Genomic DNA, 19,309 nt, shown 5'->3' on the forward strand with positions numbered 1-19,309 from the left:
GTGAGTATGAATGTTCACGGACACAGAGTCGTGTGTGAGAGTATATCTGAACACGTGTGTGGGCATTCATAGCGGACACTGTCTTCCAGCTGCTTACAAAGACGCAGCCCTTGTAGAGAGCGTTGTCAGCGAGCTGCATTTGAAGTTTAGAATCAAAAGCTTTTCTAAAATGTAATATATTCTTTTTATTAAATTGGGAAAAGAAAGGTACAATACAGATGACTATCAGTCAATCATATGGTACTTGGCAATTCCATCTTAATGGACTCACAGTCCAATTCAGTTCTCTGTACAAGAATTAAAAAAAAAACACCTCAAGTATTCGCATAATCTGTCAATTTTTATTAACTGGGTTAGGGGAGGGTTTTTATCAGAGCACATTATGAAAACATTAGGACATTACAGACAGGCGTGAGATAAGCGTCAGACGGAACAGATGAAGCAAGTCCCTCAGCCATCTGAGAAACATTAATAATGAAATAGTGCAGAAACAAATCTTTGTTAGGGGTACCTGATGCAAAGGGAAAAGCGGAGATCCTGGCGCCCCCTTGTGTTGCAAAATGAACATGCACCTTTATTTCATTTTGCTTCCTTTTGAAGTTGGGAATTCATGCCCTTGTCCCTGTGCCCCAGAAGTAATTGTTCCCTCAAATCCTAGCAAGCCCTCTCCAGCAAATCACTTCCCCCATTCACTGATAACTTCCAAGGACCCTATTTGAAAACCAATTCTTGCCCATTCTTCTTTACAGCCCACACATCCTGTTCCAAAAGTTGGCAGACGCCCAACATAGATACCTGCCCTGAGTCCTCCTTCCCCCAAGCGTGAAATGAAATAAACCAGTCTTCCCTTCCCCTCTTCAGGCTTAGAGGATGTGGCAAGAGTGGCTACAAATCCAGATATTCTTTGTCTCATAAGCACTTTTCTTCTGCACCTTACTGGATACCTGCCATTTTTTTCATAACTTAACACAAATGCCTTTATCTACCTACTTCCTCCCTGACCTGGCACTCACCAGCTCCCTTGGATCAACTGGTCAACCTGCTAAGCTATGTTTACACTTATATGCCAGGAAAGACTGGACCAGAGACGTAAATAATACACCTCGATCTACAACAATTCAGGTTGAAGTTGTAGGCAGAATTTCATTGGCTGGCCAGAAGAAGAAGAAAAAAATATATACACAGTGTGGGTCTGGACAGTAGATGGAGTGGGAGGAGAACCCGGTGGGAACTGGGTGATTTGTTTACTTGGATTTTCCAACTGGTCCAATGGATACCGGGTCCGTTTGCACCTGAGCATCTGCCATCCGCTTTGGTCCCTGGAGAAAAACATAAAGCAGCCAGCATGAGGCCAACAGCAGCAAGGGGGACTTATCACGTGCTTATTCTACGTAAATATGACAGTGCTCATGGGCAGATGTCTAGCTTTAATTAATACCTAGTAACATTGCTTCCTGGGTTTGTGAAATCCTAGACACATTATGATTTGATTTTAAAATGGGAGTGCTCAAACCCATCTCTGAGAGGTGCTCCCAGATAAAGTGTGCTCAAAGTGTGACACATATAGAGCAGTCCTGAGGTCGGGGGTCAGGGGTCAAGGTTCAGGGGTCAGAGGCCAGGGTGGGACTTGCTATTCTAGTTCATTCTACATCCCTAGCCACTGTCAATAGCTCATTCTTTCAGGTTCTAACAAAATGGTGCCCTGATTTGTTCCCCAGCACTATCTGAAGTGATTTTACTCTGTTTTACCTGACATCCTCCTCCTCTGTGGGTTCAGTCTGCTGCCTCCTCGGGGCCTCGAGTGCCTCGGCATTTGGAGGTTGCATCTCACTATTGTCCCAGTGTGGCAGGTGGATGCATGCAGTCTTGCACCACTACTGTCCCACCCTTTCTACCACGGGTTGCTGTTGGTCATGGTGTTTATCACAGCAATAGAAAGCAAACTGCAACAGAATTGCAGCTGTTACCATGACCTCAATTTGACAACGGGGGAAACTGAGGCAGGAAGGGGTTGGGTTGAGTGACTCAGCCAAGGACACAGAGCTAGGAGGCAGCCAGAGCAGAACTGCAGTGGAGTGGCTTGGGAGCATAGGTGTTTGGTCTTGCTCTCCTCCACGCGGTCCCCGATACTATTTAGATCATCCTGTCCCCCACACCTGGCATCTTCATCCTTCCTGCCTCTATCCTTGGACTCCAGAACAGCCTGTGTGTCTGTTGCTCTCTGTGCCTAGAACAGTGCCTGGTACCCAGCAGATGCAGGGGAGTCATTTGTTCACCAGGTTTCCGGTGAGCTCCCACTTTGGAGTTGAATACCACACCCCTTAACCAAGAACCGAGAAAGAAGCCTCGAACACCCCATCTGCTTACCAGGCCCTTCAGGAAGCCCCCGAGGGACTGTCGCCGCTTCTCAGACTTCTTTGGGGTCTTGTCCCCAGTCTGCATTGCGTTTGCCTCCACCGTGGGCGGCTGCACACACGGCGCCGGCTCTCTGGCTTCCTGTTTGCCGTTCTTCTGCTTGCTGTTCTCGGTCTCTGACTTCTTGTCCACTGATTTCTTGTCCTTCGAGGAGGAGGTCTCCTTGTTTTTCTGAGCTGTTCCCGCGGGCTCTGGCTCTGGGGGTGAGGGCGTCTTTTCCACGGAGTTTGACGTCTACAACAATTCCAAACAAAGGCCCTGTTTAGTGTCTGAAAGATGATTCTTAATAGCAGAGATGCTCAGATGTTGGAAATGAGTTTGGGTAAAGTGCGGGAGATAGAAAAAAGAAATTATCAAGGCCGTGCATGACAGGTGGCATTTATTTATATATTTATCTTGCAACAATCCATTACTAACTATGGTTTCCCTGCAAGTTCCTTGGCAAACTACATGCATAACTTGGGCCGAGCCACTTAACTCCCCAGAGCCTCAGTTTCTTCATCTGTAAACTAGGGCAGTATTAACAGCTACCCCATGACACCTAGGCAAATTAATCCTACTCCAGGTATGTGGCCCAGGCCTGGCCAGTACAGCAATGTACTTGATAGGGCATGTACAGCTCTGATTGGGTCAGGATATCTGAAGACAGTTCTGATTGGGTCAGGATATCTGAAGACAGCTCTGATTGGTTCAGGATATCTGAAGCCAGCTCTGATTGGGTCAGGATATCTGAAGACAGCTCTGATAGGTTCAGGGAAGCTCAAGACAGCTCTGATTGGTTCAGGATAGCTCATACTAGAGCTGATCTGATACTAGAGCTTTGCTAAAGTTAATCGAGAGGCCTGGCTTCAGTCCCATCAGATTTGAAGCTATGAAAATATAAGCCTGGGCCTTTAAGACTACGCTTCAAGAGAAAAAAATATGCCTGGACAGGAAATCAACACAGAAAGAAGCAGAGCTGAGAATGTGGGAAAGAAATCCGTTCAGATGGCTGCGCGTTATGCCCTTGGATCCAGCCGTTCCTGGAGCCCTTTCACGCATAGGCCGGGCATGGAGAGAGCATCCCATAATTAGCATAAGTGACTTCTTTCTTGAGGGTGCTCATTTTGAAATTTATAATTATACATGCTTATATTTTTATGTGAAACTGTTTTTTTTTTATTTCATGAAATGGTAGTTTAAAAAATACTCATTTTTAGTTTTGAATGGATATCTTTCAATACCAAAATGAGACACTCTACAGGGTACCTACAATGTGAAGATTGTAAAAAGTAAACAAACAAATAAATCCAACCCATTCCTAGAAGGTTCTGAAAAAACCATAGCTACATAGAGCCAAAAAACAAACAAACAAACAAACAAACAAAAAACCCTAAATCTGATAGTATGTAGAACCCTTTTTCTCATCACAATTTTGAACTCAAATGTCCACCCATATAGACAATATAAAAGCAGGAAAAGGAAAACAACCACATAAAATCTTACTCTCTGGCTGCGATCGAACTGAGGCCCAAGCAAGTTCTCTAGTGTCAGATGAACACAGGCCTTAGCAACTTTGGCTTTTGTGCAAGGGAGTAGCTGGAGACATTTGAGGAACTCACTGTCACAGATATCATCCATGGGCTAGTGGATGCTCAGCTAGATCCCAGCTGGGAGACACTACGGCCAGCTACATGGCCAGCGCCAGCCTCGACCTTGAGGTCTGTCTGGTTTAGCTCTGCCTCCCAAGTGCTGGTGTTAGAAATAAGGGCCTGTGGCCCCACATGGGGCTTCTGAGACCTTGCCAGGGAACTCTTGTGAGGCGCAATCCATATCAGCTTTAAAACAGCAGCTTTGAAGGTCACAGTAAACCTTGCAGGTGTAACCTACCACCCCACGCGTATATTTGATCCCCTTGCGACAGGTCTACACACTCCGGTTCGTGAAGTCCTGACCTGTACCCAGGCAGGAAGTCTGACGGCAGACCTGCAGTGTTGAGGGAGAATAGAAGCTAGCAGTTTTGCATCAGTGAAGTCAGAACAGCACTGAGAAAGCCGTAGAAGACAAGCAAAGTGGCTGCTCTGAGCCCAAGCTCGTGGAGCCTGCAGCTTCCCAGGAAACAGATGCCTGTGAACGTAGCCAGCACCCTTCAAACTATTCTGCAGAAAGATCCCTCATCCTGTCATTTCCTAGCAGTGCTAAGACTTGAGGAGAATCTCTGAGTGGCATAGGAAGCCCAGAGCAGCTGTCTCCTCTAGATGAAGGGAACCCCTAGCACAGCATCCCTTGGAACAGCTAGGAACCTGTCCTGTTGTGCAAATCTCTGTGCTTCCACAAACTGTGTAGAGGATGCCAGCATCTTGCAGTGACTCAAAAGCTAATTCTGGAGTCAGAGACCTGGCTTGAGTATAGTTCTGTCATGTCCTTGCTGTGTGAACAGGCATCCAAGAGCCTCTTCATGACCTCTTCTGGGGAAGGTCACCTGAGGGTCAAAGTACCACATCATGCCAGACACAGAGTGGAGATCAGCTTGGGTTTTCTTAGAGGAAGGAGGCTCCGGGACAAGGAACTGACAGCTTGACTTTCAGGAAAGTCCCTGACTAACAGAAGATCTGGCCAGCCTCTTCCCACCCACCACCTGCAGTTCCTCCTTCTGAGAAACTGTGAGGCTCTGACTGTATTGTGCAGATTAGGGAATGGGAAACAGGCAGAGCCACATATACTAGGGGTGCACACTAGGGGCACACACTAGGGGTGCACACTAGGGGCACACACTAGGGGCACATACTAGGGGTGTACACTAGGGGCACATACTAGGGGTATACACTAGGGGCACACATGGGGGCACACACTAGGGGCACATACTAGGGGTGCACACTAGGGACACACACTAGGGGTATACACTAGGGGCACATACTAGGGGCATACACTAGGGGTGCACACTAGGGGCACACACTAGGGGTGTACACTAGGGGCGCATACTAGGGGCACACACAGGGCACACACTAGGGGCACACACTAGGGGCGCATATTAGGGGCACACACTAGGGGCACACACTAGGGGTGTACACTAGGGGCACACCACTCACTGCCCAGGTGCAGGGACTCCCCTTCCCTTCTCAGGAAAAACTCTATCTGGGGGCAGGGTTTTTCCTTGTTATTCTTCCCAGTCTCTCCTTAGGGTTTGGGATGCTGGCTACTGCGTTTCAGTCAAGTCCTGGCTCTTGGAGATCCTCTCCTGTTCCCCCACCCTCCCTTTTTTTGGGACACTGCTCTGATAGTCTCTTTCTGCCTCCTTCCAGTGCCTCGGGGAACACCATGGCCATCCATTCTATCCAGTACCAGGGAAGAGTGGCCACTGAGGGGCTTTCTTACTAAGTGTGGAATGACTGGCCAGCAAGTCACACTCTGGGACCCTGAAGCCTTCCTACATCACTGTGAGTCAGGACTGGGCTGTACCAAGGACCAGCAGTTGCCAGTGGGTTTCTGTGAGAGAACTTCGGGCAGGCCCTTGGGTGCCTCTTCCCCGCCATGTTTACATGTTCTTTTTAATGGCTTAAAAATGGATTTGTGTACTTGTGCATATAGGTATGTGTATATGCATGTATATACGTATGACTGAATAAGGATGTGTGTAGGCATGGTTAATGTATACATGTGTGTATGTATGTATGTCTGTATTGTTTATTTTCCCAGTGCATCCCTAGTTTCTTGGGCTGGAGATATGGCTTAGATGTTAACAGCTCTTGCTGCTCGTGCAGAGGACTGGAGTTTAGTCCTCCAGACCCACATTAAGCAGACACTTGTAACTCCAGCTCCATGGGATCCGACACCCTCTTCTGACCAAGCGCCTGTGTTCACATAATCATCTCCACATGAAGACAAGCACACAATTAAAAGACACATAATTAAAAAGAAAAGATAATCTGATTATTATTCTGACTTTTTTTTTCCTGAGACAGGGTTTCTATGTAGTTCTGGCTGTCCTGGAACTTGCTCTGTAAACCAGGTTGGCCTTTAACGCACAGAGATCCTCCTGCCTCTGCCTCCTATGTGCTGAGATTGAAGGCCTGGGTCACCACTGCCTGGATGTTATTCTAATTTCAGCAGGTGCTCTATCCCCAAGCTACATCCATACTTTATTTCATTTGAAGCTTTAAAGCAGGGGAATTAATTACTAAGTTGCCCAGGGTGTCCTTGAACTCTCTCCCTCAGCCTGGTCCTGAACTTTCAAATTCTCTTGCTCCAGGTCCTCGAGTCTGTGTCACCAAGCCTGGTTTAATCTGGTGATTCACTCGAGAGCAAGAATGCCTTTGTTATATTAAATACCGAAGACTTGACTGTTCTACCTCGAGTCTGACTCTTTTTCAAAACCCACACCAGAAATATTCACATGTGAACCATCTAAGCAGGAAGTGGAAGAAGACAGCTACCGGCGTGTCTCATTTTATTTGGACTCTGGAGGCCACCTGAGGCTAGGAGTGCTCAGGCTTCTACAAACACCCACGAGAGGACAAACCTCAGAGGACAGGGTGTCTACTTCCCTTCTCCCTCTAAGATGAAACAAAGCCTCTGTCATCTCCTGATGAGGACACATCACTTCTCAAGGACCTGAAAAATGGAGTTCTCAGACTGACGTTTGAGCCTCCAGATAAACAGGAGGTTTCCTGCCCACTCAGTGCCACTAATGTCACTGCTGTCTTAGAACCACTAAAATTATTGGTATATAGTTGTCCCTTTGCAGGGTCCAGATGAGCTAGACAGTCTACTGGATTTGTCCTTTAAATAAGTGTGTGTGTGTGTGCACATGCATGTACTTGCATGCAGTATGTACAGTGTGTATGTGTGTGTGTGGTATGTATGTGTGTGTAGAATGTGCAGTGTATCTGTGTGGTATGTATGTGTGGATTATGTGTATATGTATGTGTTTGTATGCATGCAGCATGTGTAGTGTATCTGTGTGTATGACGTATGTGTTTATGTATGTGTGTGTAGTATGTGTAGTGTATCTGCGTGTGTGGCATGTGTGTGTATATGTGCATGTATATACAGCATGTATGGTATGTGGCATGTGTGTGTGCGCATGTGTGTGCAGTATGCATGGTGTGTGTGTATGTGTGTGTGTGTGCATGCACGTGTCAGAGGACACCTTTCAGAGTCAGTTCTCTCCTTCCCCCTGTTAAGGCAGGTCTCTCTTGATTTTGGGGCCTTTGCTTGCTTTTGATTCTGTGCAGTGTCCTCCAGGCTATCTGGCCTATGAACTTCCAGGTAATTATGTCTTTGCCTCCCATTTTCCATAGGAGACCTGGGATTACAAATGTGTACCACTATATCCAGCTTTTTGTATGGTCTGGGATTTGAACTCAGGTTGGCAGGGTGTCACGACCAGAATTTACCCACTGAGGGATCTCACTGGCCTGTATTTTCCTTTTTGTATAAAGTAAGTTTACTGTGTTTCCAAGGTGAACCTTTGAAAGTTTAGGCTCCAAAGTGCCCAGTATTGTGTGTAGATTTGGGGGTCCAATATAGGTATAAAAAAGAAAATAAATGGAAAACATCATGATTTCTAATATTATATTCATAACATATGAAAACATGTACTTTCATAATTATTAATAGAAGTAGAAATCAAGACTGCATTCTGAATTATGCTGTAGATTCATGTGCTATAAGCAAAATAATAGGATGGTGAACCCCTACCAACAGCTTGACAATAATGACAAGGAGCACCGCAGTTGGCTGAATCGTGCAACTCCACTTCACCCCCTGAAAACGAATTCCTTTTGTGGTCATGTTTGGAACAAAGTAACAATGCACGTTAAATGAGGTCCTACAGATGGAGCTGATTCCATAGGCTTAGCGTCATTCTAGGAAGAGACACCAGGGGGCACTTTTCTTCCCCCGTTCCTCCTCTTTCCTCCTGTTTCCCCTGCAAGGTGGAAGGCAGCCATTTGCATGCAAGGGAGAGAACCTTCGGGAGAGACTAAACCGCGCCAATACTTTGCTTGTAGCCTTTCCAGCCAACAGAAACGTGTGAGAGAAATTCCTGCGGTTTGAGTCACTCACTGTATGGCGTTTCGCTCTGGCAGCCTACCCTGACATTAAATTGTTTATTGAGCCTCCACACCAGGAGTGTTCCTAGTGCTTGCCCAGTAGTGATTCATCTAGGCAGGACGCTTGCTCTATCGAGTCTGCGTCCCCTACATCCTCCTAGGTAAGGGAACTGAGGGACTGGGAGATTGGCAATCTTTCCAAACAACTATAGCAAAAAAAAAAAAAAAAAAAAAAAAAAAAAAAAAAAAAAAAAACCAAAAAAAAAAAACCCCTTTAAGCCAGGATCAGACCCAGGCCCTTTGAGTCTAAAACACAGGCTTTTAAGCACTTCTTTGTATTATTAAAGTTAACACAAGAGCTCTGATATTTTTTATGGAAGTATCTATTTAAATTAAAAGAGTGCTGTATTATAAAATAGGGGGTTAGTAATGATGTTGAACAGCTAATTTTCCTCCCTCTGCCTCCTAAGTGCTGGGATTGCAGGCATGTGCAACCAGGCATGCCTGGTTCTATGCAGTGCCAGGATGGAGCCCAGGGCTTCGCATGTGTGAGGCAAACCCTGTACGAAGAGGGCTGCGGGCCACCACTCAGCCCATGGTCTCATTTTTAAAGGAAGGCACCTGCACAGATGTCAAGCGTTCTGTTCATCAATAGTAAAGAAAGTAAGGAGATGAGCATTGTTGATCTAATAAGTCTCTGTGCCAGGCACCACAGAAGATGAGAAAAACCTTGAAGCACCTGCTTGCTCTACAATGTTCCAGACACGGGTGAGAAGAATCAAGAGAGACATGAGAATCGTTACAGCACCGAGAAGGGAGCAAACCCTATGACAGGGATGACAGCGGGGCACAGGAGCTCTTTGAGGAGGTGACATTTCTGCTAAAACTCGAAGGCTGGGAAGAAACTTTCCACACGGAGAGAGAAGCGTTGAGGACTCGCCCCATACCATGTCTGTAGAGCCCAATGCTGCTGGGTATACAGTGGGTGCTTAACCAGGCAATGTTTCACAAGTGGATATGAACTTCCAGGTCGCGAGGCTGAACCCGCCCGCAGGCTGAGTTCACGGTCACTTACTTGGCAGCTGGAGTCTTTCACGTTACTTTCTTCCGAGCGGGGGATCCCTTCGCTCGATCTCACTGACTACAACAACAAACAGACAGTATCCTTTCAGTTACCACAGCAACGGTGCACAGGTGCACGCACTTCTTCTAAAACCAAAGACAGCGACGACGACGACGAACCCCTCATATATCCTTGATATTTAGGATACAGACAGGAAAACTGGAAAGAAACAGGAAACTCGGAGAGCTGGGGCTGTGTCATCAGAGTCTGATGAATTCAAGTATTAGCTTCCCGAAGGAACAACAAATAATCAATCAAACAAATAAATGAAATAAAAATTATATATGGGCTAAATAGACATTTGCTCCTGTCTCCCCAGGAAAACACTTGTAAACCCAGCATTTAGGGGCGGGGGCAGTAGGACTATGAGATAGCCTAGGCTTAATGAGATCCTCTTTCAGAAGGAGGAGGGGAAGAAAGTAATGTTGGAAGGAGAAGGAGGTTAGAGATATGAATGAATGAATGAATGAATGAACTTGCCTGCTAACTCTTTTTGCTACTTTTAGGCAGTGGAGGAGAGTTGAGTTAATGAGCACCCATCCTCCATCCTTTAGCGCCCCCTAGAGTCAGTGGCTTCCTCAACAGGGCATCTTTGATTCCTTCAACCAGGTGAGCTAAGCAACCGGTTCCAAAGGTGTGGCCACAGGCCCAGAGGCACCAGACTCACCTGGGGACTTGTTAGAGAGATGTAAGTTCTTCACACCTGCTTAGATCCAGATCCACAGAATCAGAAACTCTGGGCCTGGGGCTCAGCCACCCGGGTTTAACAAATTCCTCAGGGGGCTCTGAGCAGTGCTCTAACTGGCCACAAACTGTGCTGGTGCGATCAAACTCCCACGTGACGTGAGGATGCGCTCTCATTGGTTAGCATCATCTCCTCCCAGCTGCTCAGGAAGCTGGGACTCCCAACTGCACCGCTATCAACTGTGATGTTCTCTTAACAGACAGCACACACTCACAGGGCACAGCACAGCTCAGAACACTTCATCCTGATAACATGCGAGGCGGGTCGGGAGCTGGCCCGGTGGCTAAAGCACCTTCCATGCAAGTGGCAGGTGTGAAGACAGAGCCCAGACCCCAAGAAGCTGGGTGGGCATGGCGGCCATTCGTGATCCCAGTGCACTGGAGGAAGGTGGAGACAGGATTCCTGGCTAACATAGGCTAGTTGTATCTGAGAGCCCCTGGTTCAACCAAGAGACCACGCCCTTAACATGTAAGATTCTCAACATCAGCCTCAGGTGCACATGTGCACACACACACACACACACACACACACACTCTCAGTGTACACCCAGGTACAGGCAAACATATATATAAGCACACATACCAAACATTCACGACAAAGAAAACCTTACAGGAGCTCAAATGCATTCTGAGGGATTAGTGTTACATGCTGCTCTTCAGTCTGAGAGATGACGCTCAAAGTGTCAGAGGGAAGGATCAGGAGGTGGGGCCTTACTGAAGGAAGTGTGTCAGTGGGATGGGCTTTGAGGTTTCAAAAGCACAAGCCAGGCCCAGTTTGTCTGTCTCTGTCTCTGTCTCTCTCTGTCTTTCCCACCCCCTCCCTTCCTGTGGCCTGTGGATATGTATCAGGGGCTCAGCTGCCTCTCCAGTACCATGCCTGTCTGTGTACCACCACGCTCCTCATCACAATGGTTACAGACTAACCATTTAACACACTGTGAGCCAGCTTCCGGTCAAGTGCTTCCCGTTATGGGTTGCTTTGGTCACGGTGTCTCTTCACAAGCAATGGGATGCTAAGACAACCACCATTCCTGGCTTCCATGCACTCTCCTTAGACTGGGATTCACCAAGGTTTCCGAGTATGGATCAGTGTGTTCTCTACAGGGGACTGAGAACCTCAGGCATGGAGAGCATCTTTTCCTCCCTCTGGGTCTCTTGTGCTCTTCTAAGAGCTTGATCTTGCTCAAGAACACGAGAGATATTCCCCAGGACGCATTCACCTCCTAAGCAGAGTCAACTGAACCTGGGATTCACTGACTTAGTTAGACTGGCTGACCAGTGAACTCCAGAGATCTGCTTGTTTCTGTCTCTCCGGTGCTGGGACTATAAGCACGAGCCACCTGGCCTTTTAAATATGGGCTCCAGGAGTGAAATTTAGGTCCTCACACTTGGAAGTCAAACAGTTTTCCAAACGAGCCATCTGTCTCCCCCTACCCCCTCGGAAAATGTTCAGTTGCAAAATACAGACATGTGTGGTGGCTTGTATGCGGATGTCCCCAGAGGCTCTGTTATTTGAACGCTTGGGCTCCAGTTGGTGACACTGTTTGGGGAGGCTTGGGAGGTGTGGCTTTGTTGGAGGAAGTCTGTCAATGGAGGCTTTGAGAATTTAAAGGCTCTCATCATTGCCGTTTCTCTGCTTTCTCCTTTGAGTTCAAGGTGTGAGCTTGCTGGAGAGATAGCTCAGTGGTTAAAAGCATTGACTGTTCTTCTAAAGGTCCTGATTTCAAGTCCCAGCAACCACATGATGGCTCACAACCATCTATAATGAGATTGGATGCCTCTTCTGGTGCATCTGAAGACAGCTACAGTGTACTTACATATAATAATAATAAATCTTAAAAAACAAAGAAAGGAAGGTGTGAGCTCGGAGCCTCCAGTTCCAACCCTATGCCTCTGTTTTACCACAGTGCATTTTTATCTCTCTGGAACTATAAGCCCGAGTAGACTTTCTTTTATACGTCGCTTTGGTCACGGTGTTTTATCACAGCAATAGGAAAGCAACCACCACATGTATGAGCACAATAGCTTTCTTGGATGCCAGGGACTGGTCTTTGCACAGCTTCCTGACAGTGATGCTCTTTGGTGTCCTATGAGAGCACAGTGAACTTGACGTGTTCCACAGCTGCTTCTCCAGTTCAGGGTTTGGATGTTTGTCCTTTCCCTCCATCTCTTCGGTAGTCTTGGAGGAGGATTGGGTGGATTTGGAACCATGCCACACTGCTGACAGTGTGAGAGCAGAGCTCCAGCCCCCTGCCCTCAGGAAGATGGCTGCCATTTTCATTCTTCCTAAGGAAAAGCAGGAGAATCCTCCAATCCTCTCGATGGCTTCTCTCCATTCATTTTGAGGCACAAGAAGGCACGTGCACCTCAAGCTAAAGGACTGCTGGCTTTAGATAAAGATATCATCAAATTCATCTGAGGCCACTTCCTTAATACTCCCTTTCATGAGGAACAGTCCCTCCCACCGGCCCTTCCTTGCCCTGCTCCTTCCTCCCGAAGTCTGCAGAACCCTGTTTCGGTGACATCTCAGATAATCCAGGTTGGACTTTACCATCCACACAACCCTAACCGCTGAGGCTTATTTTTACCGGCTGTCAAAACCAGCGGTTACTGTTTGAGGACACTTTCAGAGACTTTTAGTGCCCGTAGACAAGCTTAGAGGCTCAGAAGCAGTTTTTGAGGTTTTCTTACTCTTGGCCGAGTAACTTGTTTCATGTGTGGTTTTATTCCTGAGACTCAAAGGTGAATCGTTTCAGCCTGCAGTTTAGACTCTAGCGGTGGTGTCTCGAGCCTTCTTGCATGTTAACGATGCTGGTTTTCATTGCTTGTATGGTTCTGTGCATTCTGATGACTTGACACTCTGAGGAGTGTTGGAGCCGCTTCCGACACGGGTCATTCAGAGGGTCAGCATTTGAGCGGAAACGTTTGGTAATCAGTTCATGTATTGTTTGGAAAGGAATGCAACTGGATTTTGACCCTTCAGCCAAAGCTAAAAAGTTAAAAGAAGTGAGTGGGTGTGGTGGTGCAAGCCTTTGACTCCAGCGCTGGGGAGGCAGGGGCATGGTGGATGCGTTAGTCAGGGTTCTCTAGAGTCATAGAACTTATAGAATGAATATCCTTCTCATCTATGTATGTATCTCCAGCTAATCCAACAATGTCTGACTGTGAATGGAAAGTCCAAGAATCCAGTAGTTGCTCAATCCACAAGGCTGGGTGTCTCAGCTGGTCTTTAGTGTATGCTGGAATCCCGAGGCTAGAATTCCAAAGAAGTAGGTTCCAATGCCCATGAAGGGATGGGCTTGCTATCAAGATGAGGACAAGCAGGCAAAGAGCAAAAGCTTCCTTCTTCCATGCCCTTCTATAGGCTTCCAGCCGAAGGTGTGGTCCTGATGGAAAGCGAGTCTCCCCACCTCAAGATCAGCATCAAAGCCACGCGTCTTCCTTCCTCAAAGGTATGGACTGGGAGTGGATTCACCCAAGGAAAAACAAGCTCTCACAGCTGTGCTCTCAATTTCTAGTTTGTAGTTCATTTCAGATGTAGCCAAGTTGACAACCAAGAATAGCCATCACAGTCGATCTCTGTGAGTTCAAGGCTAGCCTGATCTACATAGTGAGTTACAGGTCTACATGGGGGAATATCCTGTCTCAAAAAAAAAAATAAATAAAAGAAGTAGGGTGATCTATCTATCTATCTATCTATCTATTCATCCATCCATCCATCTATCTACTTATCTATCTATCTATCTATCTATCTATCCACCCATCTATCTATCTATCTAAAGACAGAGTCGCACACAGCCCAGGCTGGCCTCAGACTTAATACGTATCCAAGGATGACCTTGCACTTGTGATCCTCCTGCCTCTGTGTTCTGAATGCTGGGACTACAGATGGAGGCCATCACTCTCAGTTTGTAGGTGAGATTTTCATACTGGGAGAATATTAGCAACAGAGTTTCCTGACTCAATCTCATTAACGCAGATCCGAGGACATGGACCTATGGGAGATTTCCTGGTCCACCGAGGTTCTGCATCTCAGTTCTCTATTTCACAGAGATGTTCACTTGCAATAGAACTGGGTTAGTGAGCTGTCTGAAGCAACTTTCATTGTAAGAACAGATATCTGCAAGAATGCTATACCCAGGTGTAACGTATACCATGCATTAGCCTTCCTCTTTTTCCTCTTTTACTGGATTTAAAAACCAGTACCCCAAGGTATAAAGACGATGTTGGTACAGAAAATGTTAATCAGCGAAGCTGCAAAACAGAGCTCAGCATGGCAGCTCACGCAAACCCCAGACACCAGCAGCCTCGCAGGAGCAGTGTGGTTCCAGTGTCGAAGGGCAGCTCTAGAAACAACAGAAACGGGATAATAGGACATAGGAAGTTTGCTCTGAATTGCTCAGACTCTCTCTAATCTCCGAGTCCTGAAACTCACCTGGGAGATGGGTGTTCCTTACAGCTGGGCCCAGTGTGGCTTTAAAAAAACATTTACCAGGAGCCAGTCTGGGCGCTAAGTGCTCTGAACCACCAAGCCATCTCTTTGTCACCTCCTCATTAAGATTTTAATACCTGAAGGGAATTTTGAGATCCAGAATTTTGGCCCAAAGACTTCTGTATTTTGTCATATAATTTCCAATTTCAAACCACCTCCCTTCCCTCTGCAGATACTAATTTTTTTAAGTTCTACTGGCCCTATTAGATTGAATGTGCTTAGCAGGAAAGCAGGTGTCTTGGCTGTCTCTTCCTTTGGGCCTTTAGCTGGCCCACTATTAAACCCCATAGTCCTTCCCTCAGCCTGAGGATGTCACACCAATCAAGATTTTCTTATAAAACCAGTGGTCCAGACAAAGACCTGCAGGGGGATCCGACAGAGTAATGTAGGTAAAGCTAGTGTGGAGAGAGTGTGGGCTTTCTAGCAGTAGGCTCTCTTTATGCTGGGAGATTATAAGTCAGAAATGAACATATCTCTGGTTTTGAATCTGCCTATCTGGTTGTTGGGTACATGAGCAGAACTCTCTGCCTACCCATGCCATAAAAATATTCTAGCATTTCAAACATTTTCTTGACATGCAGCTGGCTATGTGTCTAAGAGTCTGTGTCTCTTCACTGTGGGTTTGATCTCAGAGCCATTCCTTGCGATTGTTTTGGGTTCCTGTGGAGCCTGTGGGTCTTTGGTGGTTTAATCCAGCCATCTTGTGTAGAAGGCAACGTTAGGATGTATATTACTCTATTTTCTTTTTACCTGGAATGTAGTTATACTAGAAATGAAGATCTTCCACTTTGTAAGAGGTTGATCTCTGGAAAGAAAATCATTTCTTAAGAAATGAACGAGGCGGGGCTGGAGAGATGGCTCAGCAGTTAAGAACACTGGTTGATTTTCCAGAGGTCCTGAGTTCAATTCCCAGCAACTACAGGGTGGCTCACAACCATCTGTAATGGAATCTGATGCCCTCTTCTGGTGTGTCTGAAGACAGCTACTGTATGCTCACATGCATAACATACATAAATAATTCTTTAAAAGAAATGAACCAGGCAAGTGGGGCACAGAGGTTCACATATGTAATCCCAGCACTCGGTGGCGTGAGACAGGAGGATTGCTAGGAGTTTGAGGCCAGATTGGGGCACATAGTGAGTTTCAATCATTAGAGTGAAAGCCTGTCCTAAATGTCACAAACAAACAAACAAAACAAAACAAAACAGACAAAAAAACAAGAGGCCATAAAAGTTGCATTGTCTGAAAAAAAGCGTTCAGCAAAGACGACTTTGCCACAGATCACTGAGATGGGTGCGTCATCAGAGAGCCAGAAAGGTGAGACCAGAGGCTGCACAGTCAATGCTCCAGCTAGTGACAAGGCTAGACAGTCAACCCTCTGTCTAGTGTAGAGGCTAGACAGACAACTCTTTGATTAGTGAAGTTGGATACAAACCAGAGGTTTTGCTATTGGGTTCTCTATTAGGTAAATTATTTTAAATAAAATTATAATTTTCTAATTATGCTAAAATAAGTTTGAAGCATTTGGCTATTTGGCCTTAACAAGTTGCCCTAACCCTTAGCGGAAGGATACATGTTAGGTCCATTTTCAATGCCTTGGCACAGGCCCCTGCCTAGATGCCCTGTATAAATATAAAGATTTTAAATCAACCTTGAGGCCTTGAGTACAATATAAAAATAAGTTTCCAGAAAGTAATTGCTGGACCTGCCTTCCCGGGATCGCCCCTGTGGGGACACTAATACACATACATAAGAATGTGTGTAAAGGCTGGAGGATGGCCCATTGGGTAGCGGTGCCTGCCACCAAGTTTGACAATTTGAGTTTGATTCTAGGACCCACAAGGTGGAGGGCAAGAACTGACTCCTACAAGTCGCCCCCTGACCGCCATGCACGTGTACATCGTTCACGCAGGCAAGGCTGCGTGTAAGATACAGAAGCTTGCTCCTTGAGTGTGAGCAGATTAACAATGAAGGTCCTTTTTCTTTCTTTCCCCTTTACTGGGCTTTATTCCCCAAGGGAATGACTGTTAAATGCCCGCCCCCCCCACCTTTGTGTGTAGGCGTGTGTGCATGTGTGTGTGTGCGTGCGCACACGTGTGTTGGGAGCAGGCTTTCAGGTATGATACCACCCATGTGGAAGCCAGAGAACAACCTTTGGGAGTCAGTTCCTGCCATTTACTGCGTAGTCTCTGCCGCTGTAGCGGCCCTCCAGGCCAGCTGGACTGTGAACTCTTAACAAGTTCTGTCTCCACTTCCCCTCCCCCCCATAGGAGGGCTGGGATGACAGTTGGGATGACAGATGCTTGCCACAGCAGCAGTATTTCAAACAAGTTTTGGGGCTGGAACCCAGATCATCAGGCTTGTGCAGGTGTGCATGTGTGCGCATGCACACATGTGCTTGGGTGCCACAGCGCATGTCTGGAGGTCAGGGGACAATGCCAATGCCATTTCTTTCTGTCTGCTGTTTGAGTTTGGGAGACCAAACTCAGGTTGTCAAGTTTGATAGCTGGTGCCTTTTCCTGCAGAGTCATCTCGCTGGCCTCAAACTCTCTTTTAGAGCAAATGGACATGGATAGGGGTGGGATCAGCCTAAGCCTGCCTACTGCTTCTACAGCCTCCCTGCCAACAAGGAGCCAACAAGAGAAGGACACGGTCTCGGGCTTACACCTGCTAATATGTCTTGTTCCAGCTGCAAGGGCTTGGCTGCCTTTCTCTTTATCTGCACATTGGTTAGACTCCTGAATATGAAAATTGGGGTGCCGGACGAATGGAGGGACAGATGGTGGGACAGATAGTGGGACGGATGGTGGGATGGATGGTGGGACAGATGGTGGAGGCCTTGCTCTTCGTTGACAGAGAATTATGCAGTGGTTTCTTTGCAGCTCTCGCCCTGTGACTTTAGTTTTCTTGTGCCCGTTTAAGTTCCTAGATATTGAAAGTCACGGGGACCCAAAGTTGTCTGTCCACATTCTTTCCATTCCACAGAGATTAAGAGCTTGGCAAATTCACCAAGGAAGCTATGTAGCCAGATACATCCCCTGTAAGAATATCAGGCAACATGGCTGCGTTCCAATGACCTAGGTCATTCATATCTCATATGTCACTTTAGGACTTCTTTGTGTCAGTCCACGGCTTTGGCCTTTTTTGTTTTGCAGACTGAATTTCACTGTGTCTCATAGTGTAGCTTTGACATAGGAATCCACTCCAGTTTCTTAAGTGCTAGGATTACAAGTGTAAGCTACTATGCCTGGCTATAAGCTATACTATTTAATATTTAGTACAGAAAATGCCTTATATGTTTTTAAGGGCTTGTTTTAATTTATATGTATATATACACATACATATATACATATATGTTTATGTACATATATGCATGTATATATATTATTTTTTTAAAAATTGTGTATATATATATATATGTGTGTGTGTGTGTGTGTGTGCTTGCTTGACTGTATGTGTATCATGTGTGTGCAGTATCCTAAGAGGATAGAAGAGGGCATTGGATCCCTCAGAACTGGAGATACAGGATGTTATAAGCCACCAGATGTAGGTACTGGGAACAGAACCCTGGTCCTCTGCAAGAGCAGTGTATACTCTTAACAGCTGAGCCATCTCTCCAGCCCCATCTTTATATATCCTTATGTTCTTTATGTAAACAATTCACTTGAATAAGAGGGAAGCTCACTTTATTACTACAGTGAGAATCATTTACCAACAACTGAAGCAAACATCAAAGAGAGAGTGCAAAGCCAGTAATGAAATTAACTTCTGGGTGGATACTTTGTCAAAACCTACAACAGAAAGTCTCTCTTAATTTACTAAAAAGAGAATTTTCAGAGTTAAGGAATGTTAGCAAGAAGCAAGCCTTATGATGGAATGAGAAGAGTGAATGGAATTTTCTCGTGAGCCCATCCATAGACCCCATGCCTCATCACAGTGAAGGCTCACACATGGACCCCTACTCTCAGAAGGTGGGTAGGCATGTCCCCTCTGCAGGGACCTGAAGTGGCTTACCATTTGTCTGAGAAACGCCATCAGAGGGGTCCTCCGGGATTTGCTTTCTTCTTTGACTTTTACGTCTGTGGGTTCAGGCTGGGTCTCTTCACTGAGATCCACAGTTTGTAAGCTGGATTCTACTTCCTCAAGCCTTACGGTCTCTACTGGTGACTCACACACCGCCTAGATTATTTTGCCAGGTAATAAGAAAACAAAACAAAACAAAACAACCCCCTCACAGCCAAATATTCCCCAAAAGCATGTTTTATGAAGGAGTCTTGGTTGTTCTGTCTGCAGAGTAGCTGTGGGTTTGAACCTGTGACTAGTTTCTGTGTAGGCAAATCTTCAAGAGGCAATATGCAGGATGCAAATAATGAGCTCACAGACATATGATTGCTGATCACCAGACAGACAGACAGATGGATAGACAGCCAGGGATCGAGTTGGCAAATTCCCTTCCCTATGAAGGTACAGGCATAGACAGGAGTCTCTTCTACCCCTCCATTC

The 19,309-nt window shown here is 46.3% G+C and overlaps 1 protein-coding gene across 7 annotated transcripts in view; it reads right to left on the reverse strand.

Moving 5' to 3' along the window:
- Positions 1-321: 321 nt before the first annotated feature.
- Positions 322-19,309, reverse strand: part of Bcas1 (breast carcinoma amplified sequence 1) — a 72,794-nt gene continuing 53,806 nt past the window's right edge. For 3 of the 7 annotated variants that reach the window (XM_029468981.1, XM_029468982.1, XM_029469000.1), the window contains 4 exons: positions 18,821-18,985; positions 9,523-9,588; positions 2,368-2,649; positions 322-1,319 (listed from right to left, as the gene is read on the reverse strand). In XM_029468981.1, coding sequence (XP_029324841.1) covers positions 1,245-1,319; positions 2,368-2,649; positions 9,523-9,588; positions 18,821-18,985 — 588 coding nt within the window. In that variant the 3' untranslated portion in view covers positions 322-1,244. The remainder of the gene's footprint in view (positions 1,320-2,367; positions 2,650-9,522; positions 9,589-18,820; positions 18,986-19,309) is intronic. The other 4 variants (XM_029468997.1, XM_029468991.1, XM_029469007.1 and 1 more) reach the window with 2 other exon arrangements.

Source organism: Mus caroli, chromosome 2 (assembly GCF_900094665.2).
Source record: "Mus caroli chromosome 2, CAROLI_EIJ_v1.1, whole genome shotgun sequence".
Lineage (NCBI taxonomy): Eukaryota > Metazoa > Chordata > Mammalia > Rodentia > Muridae > Mus > Mus caroli.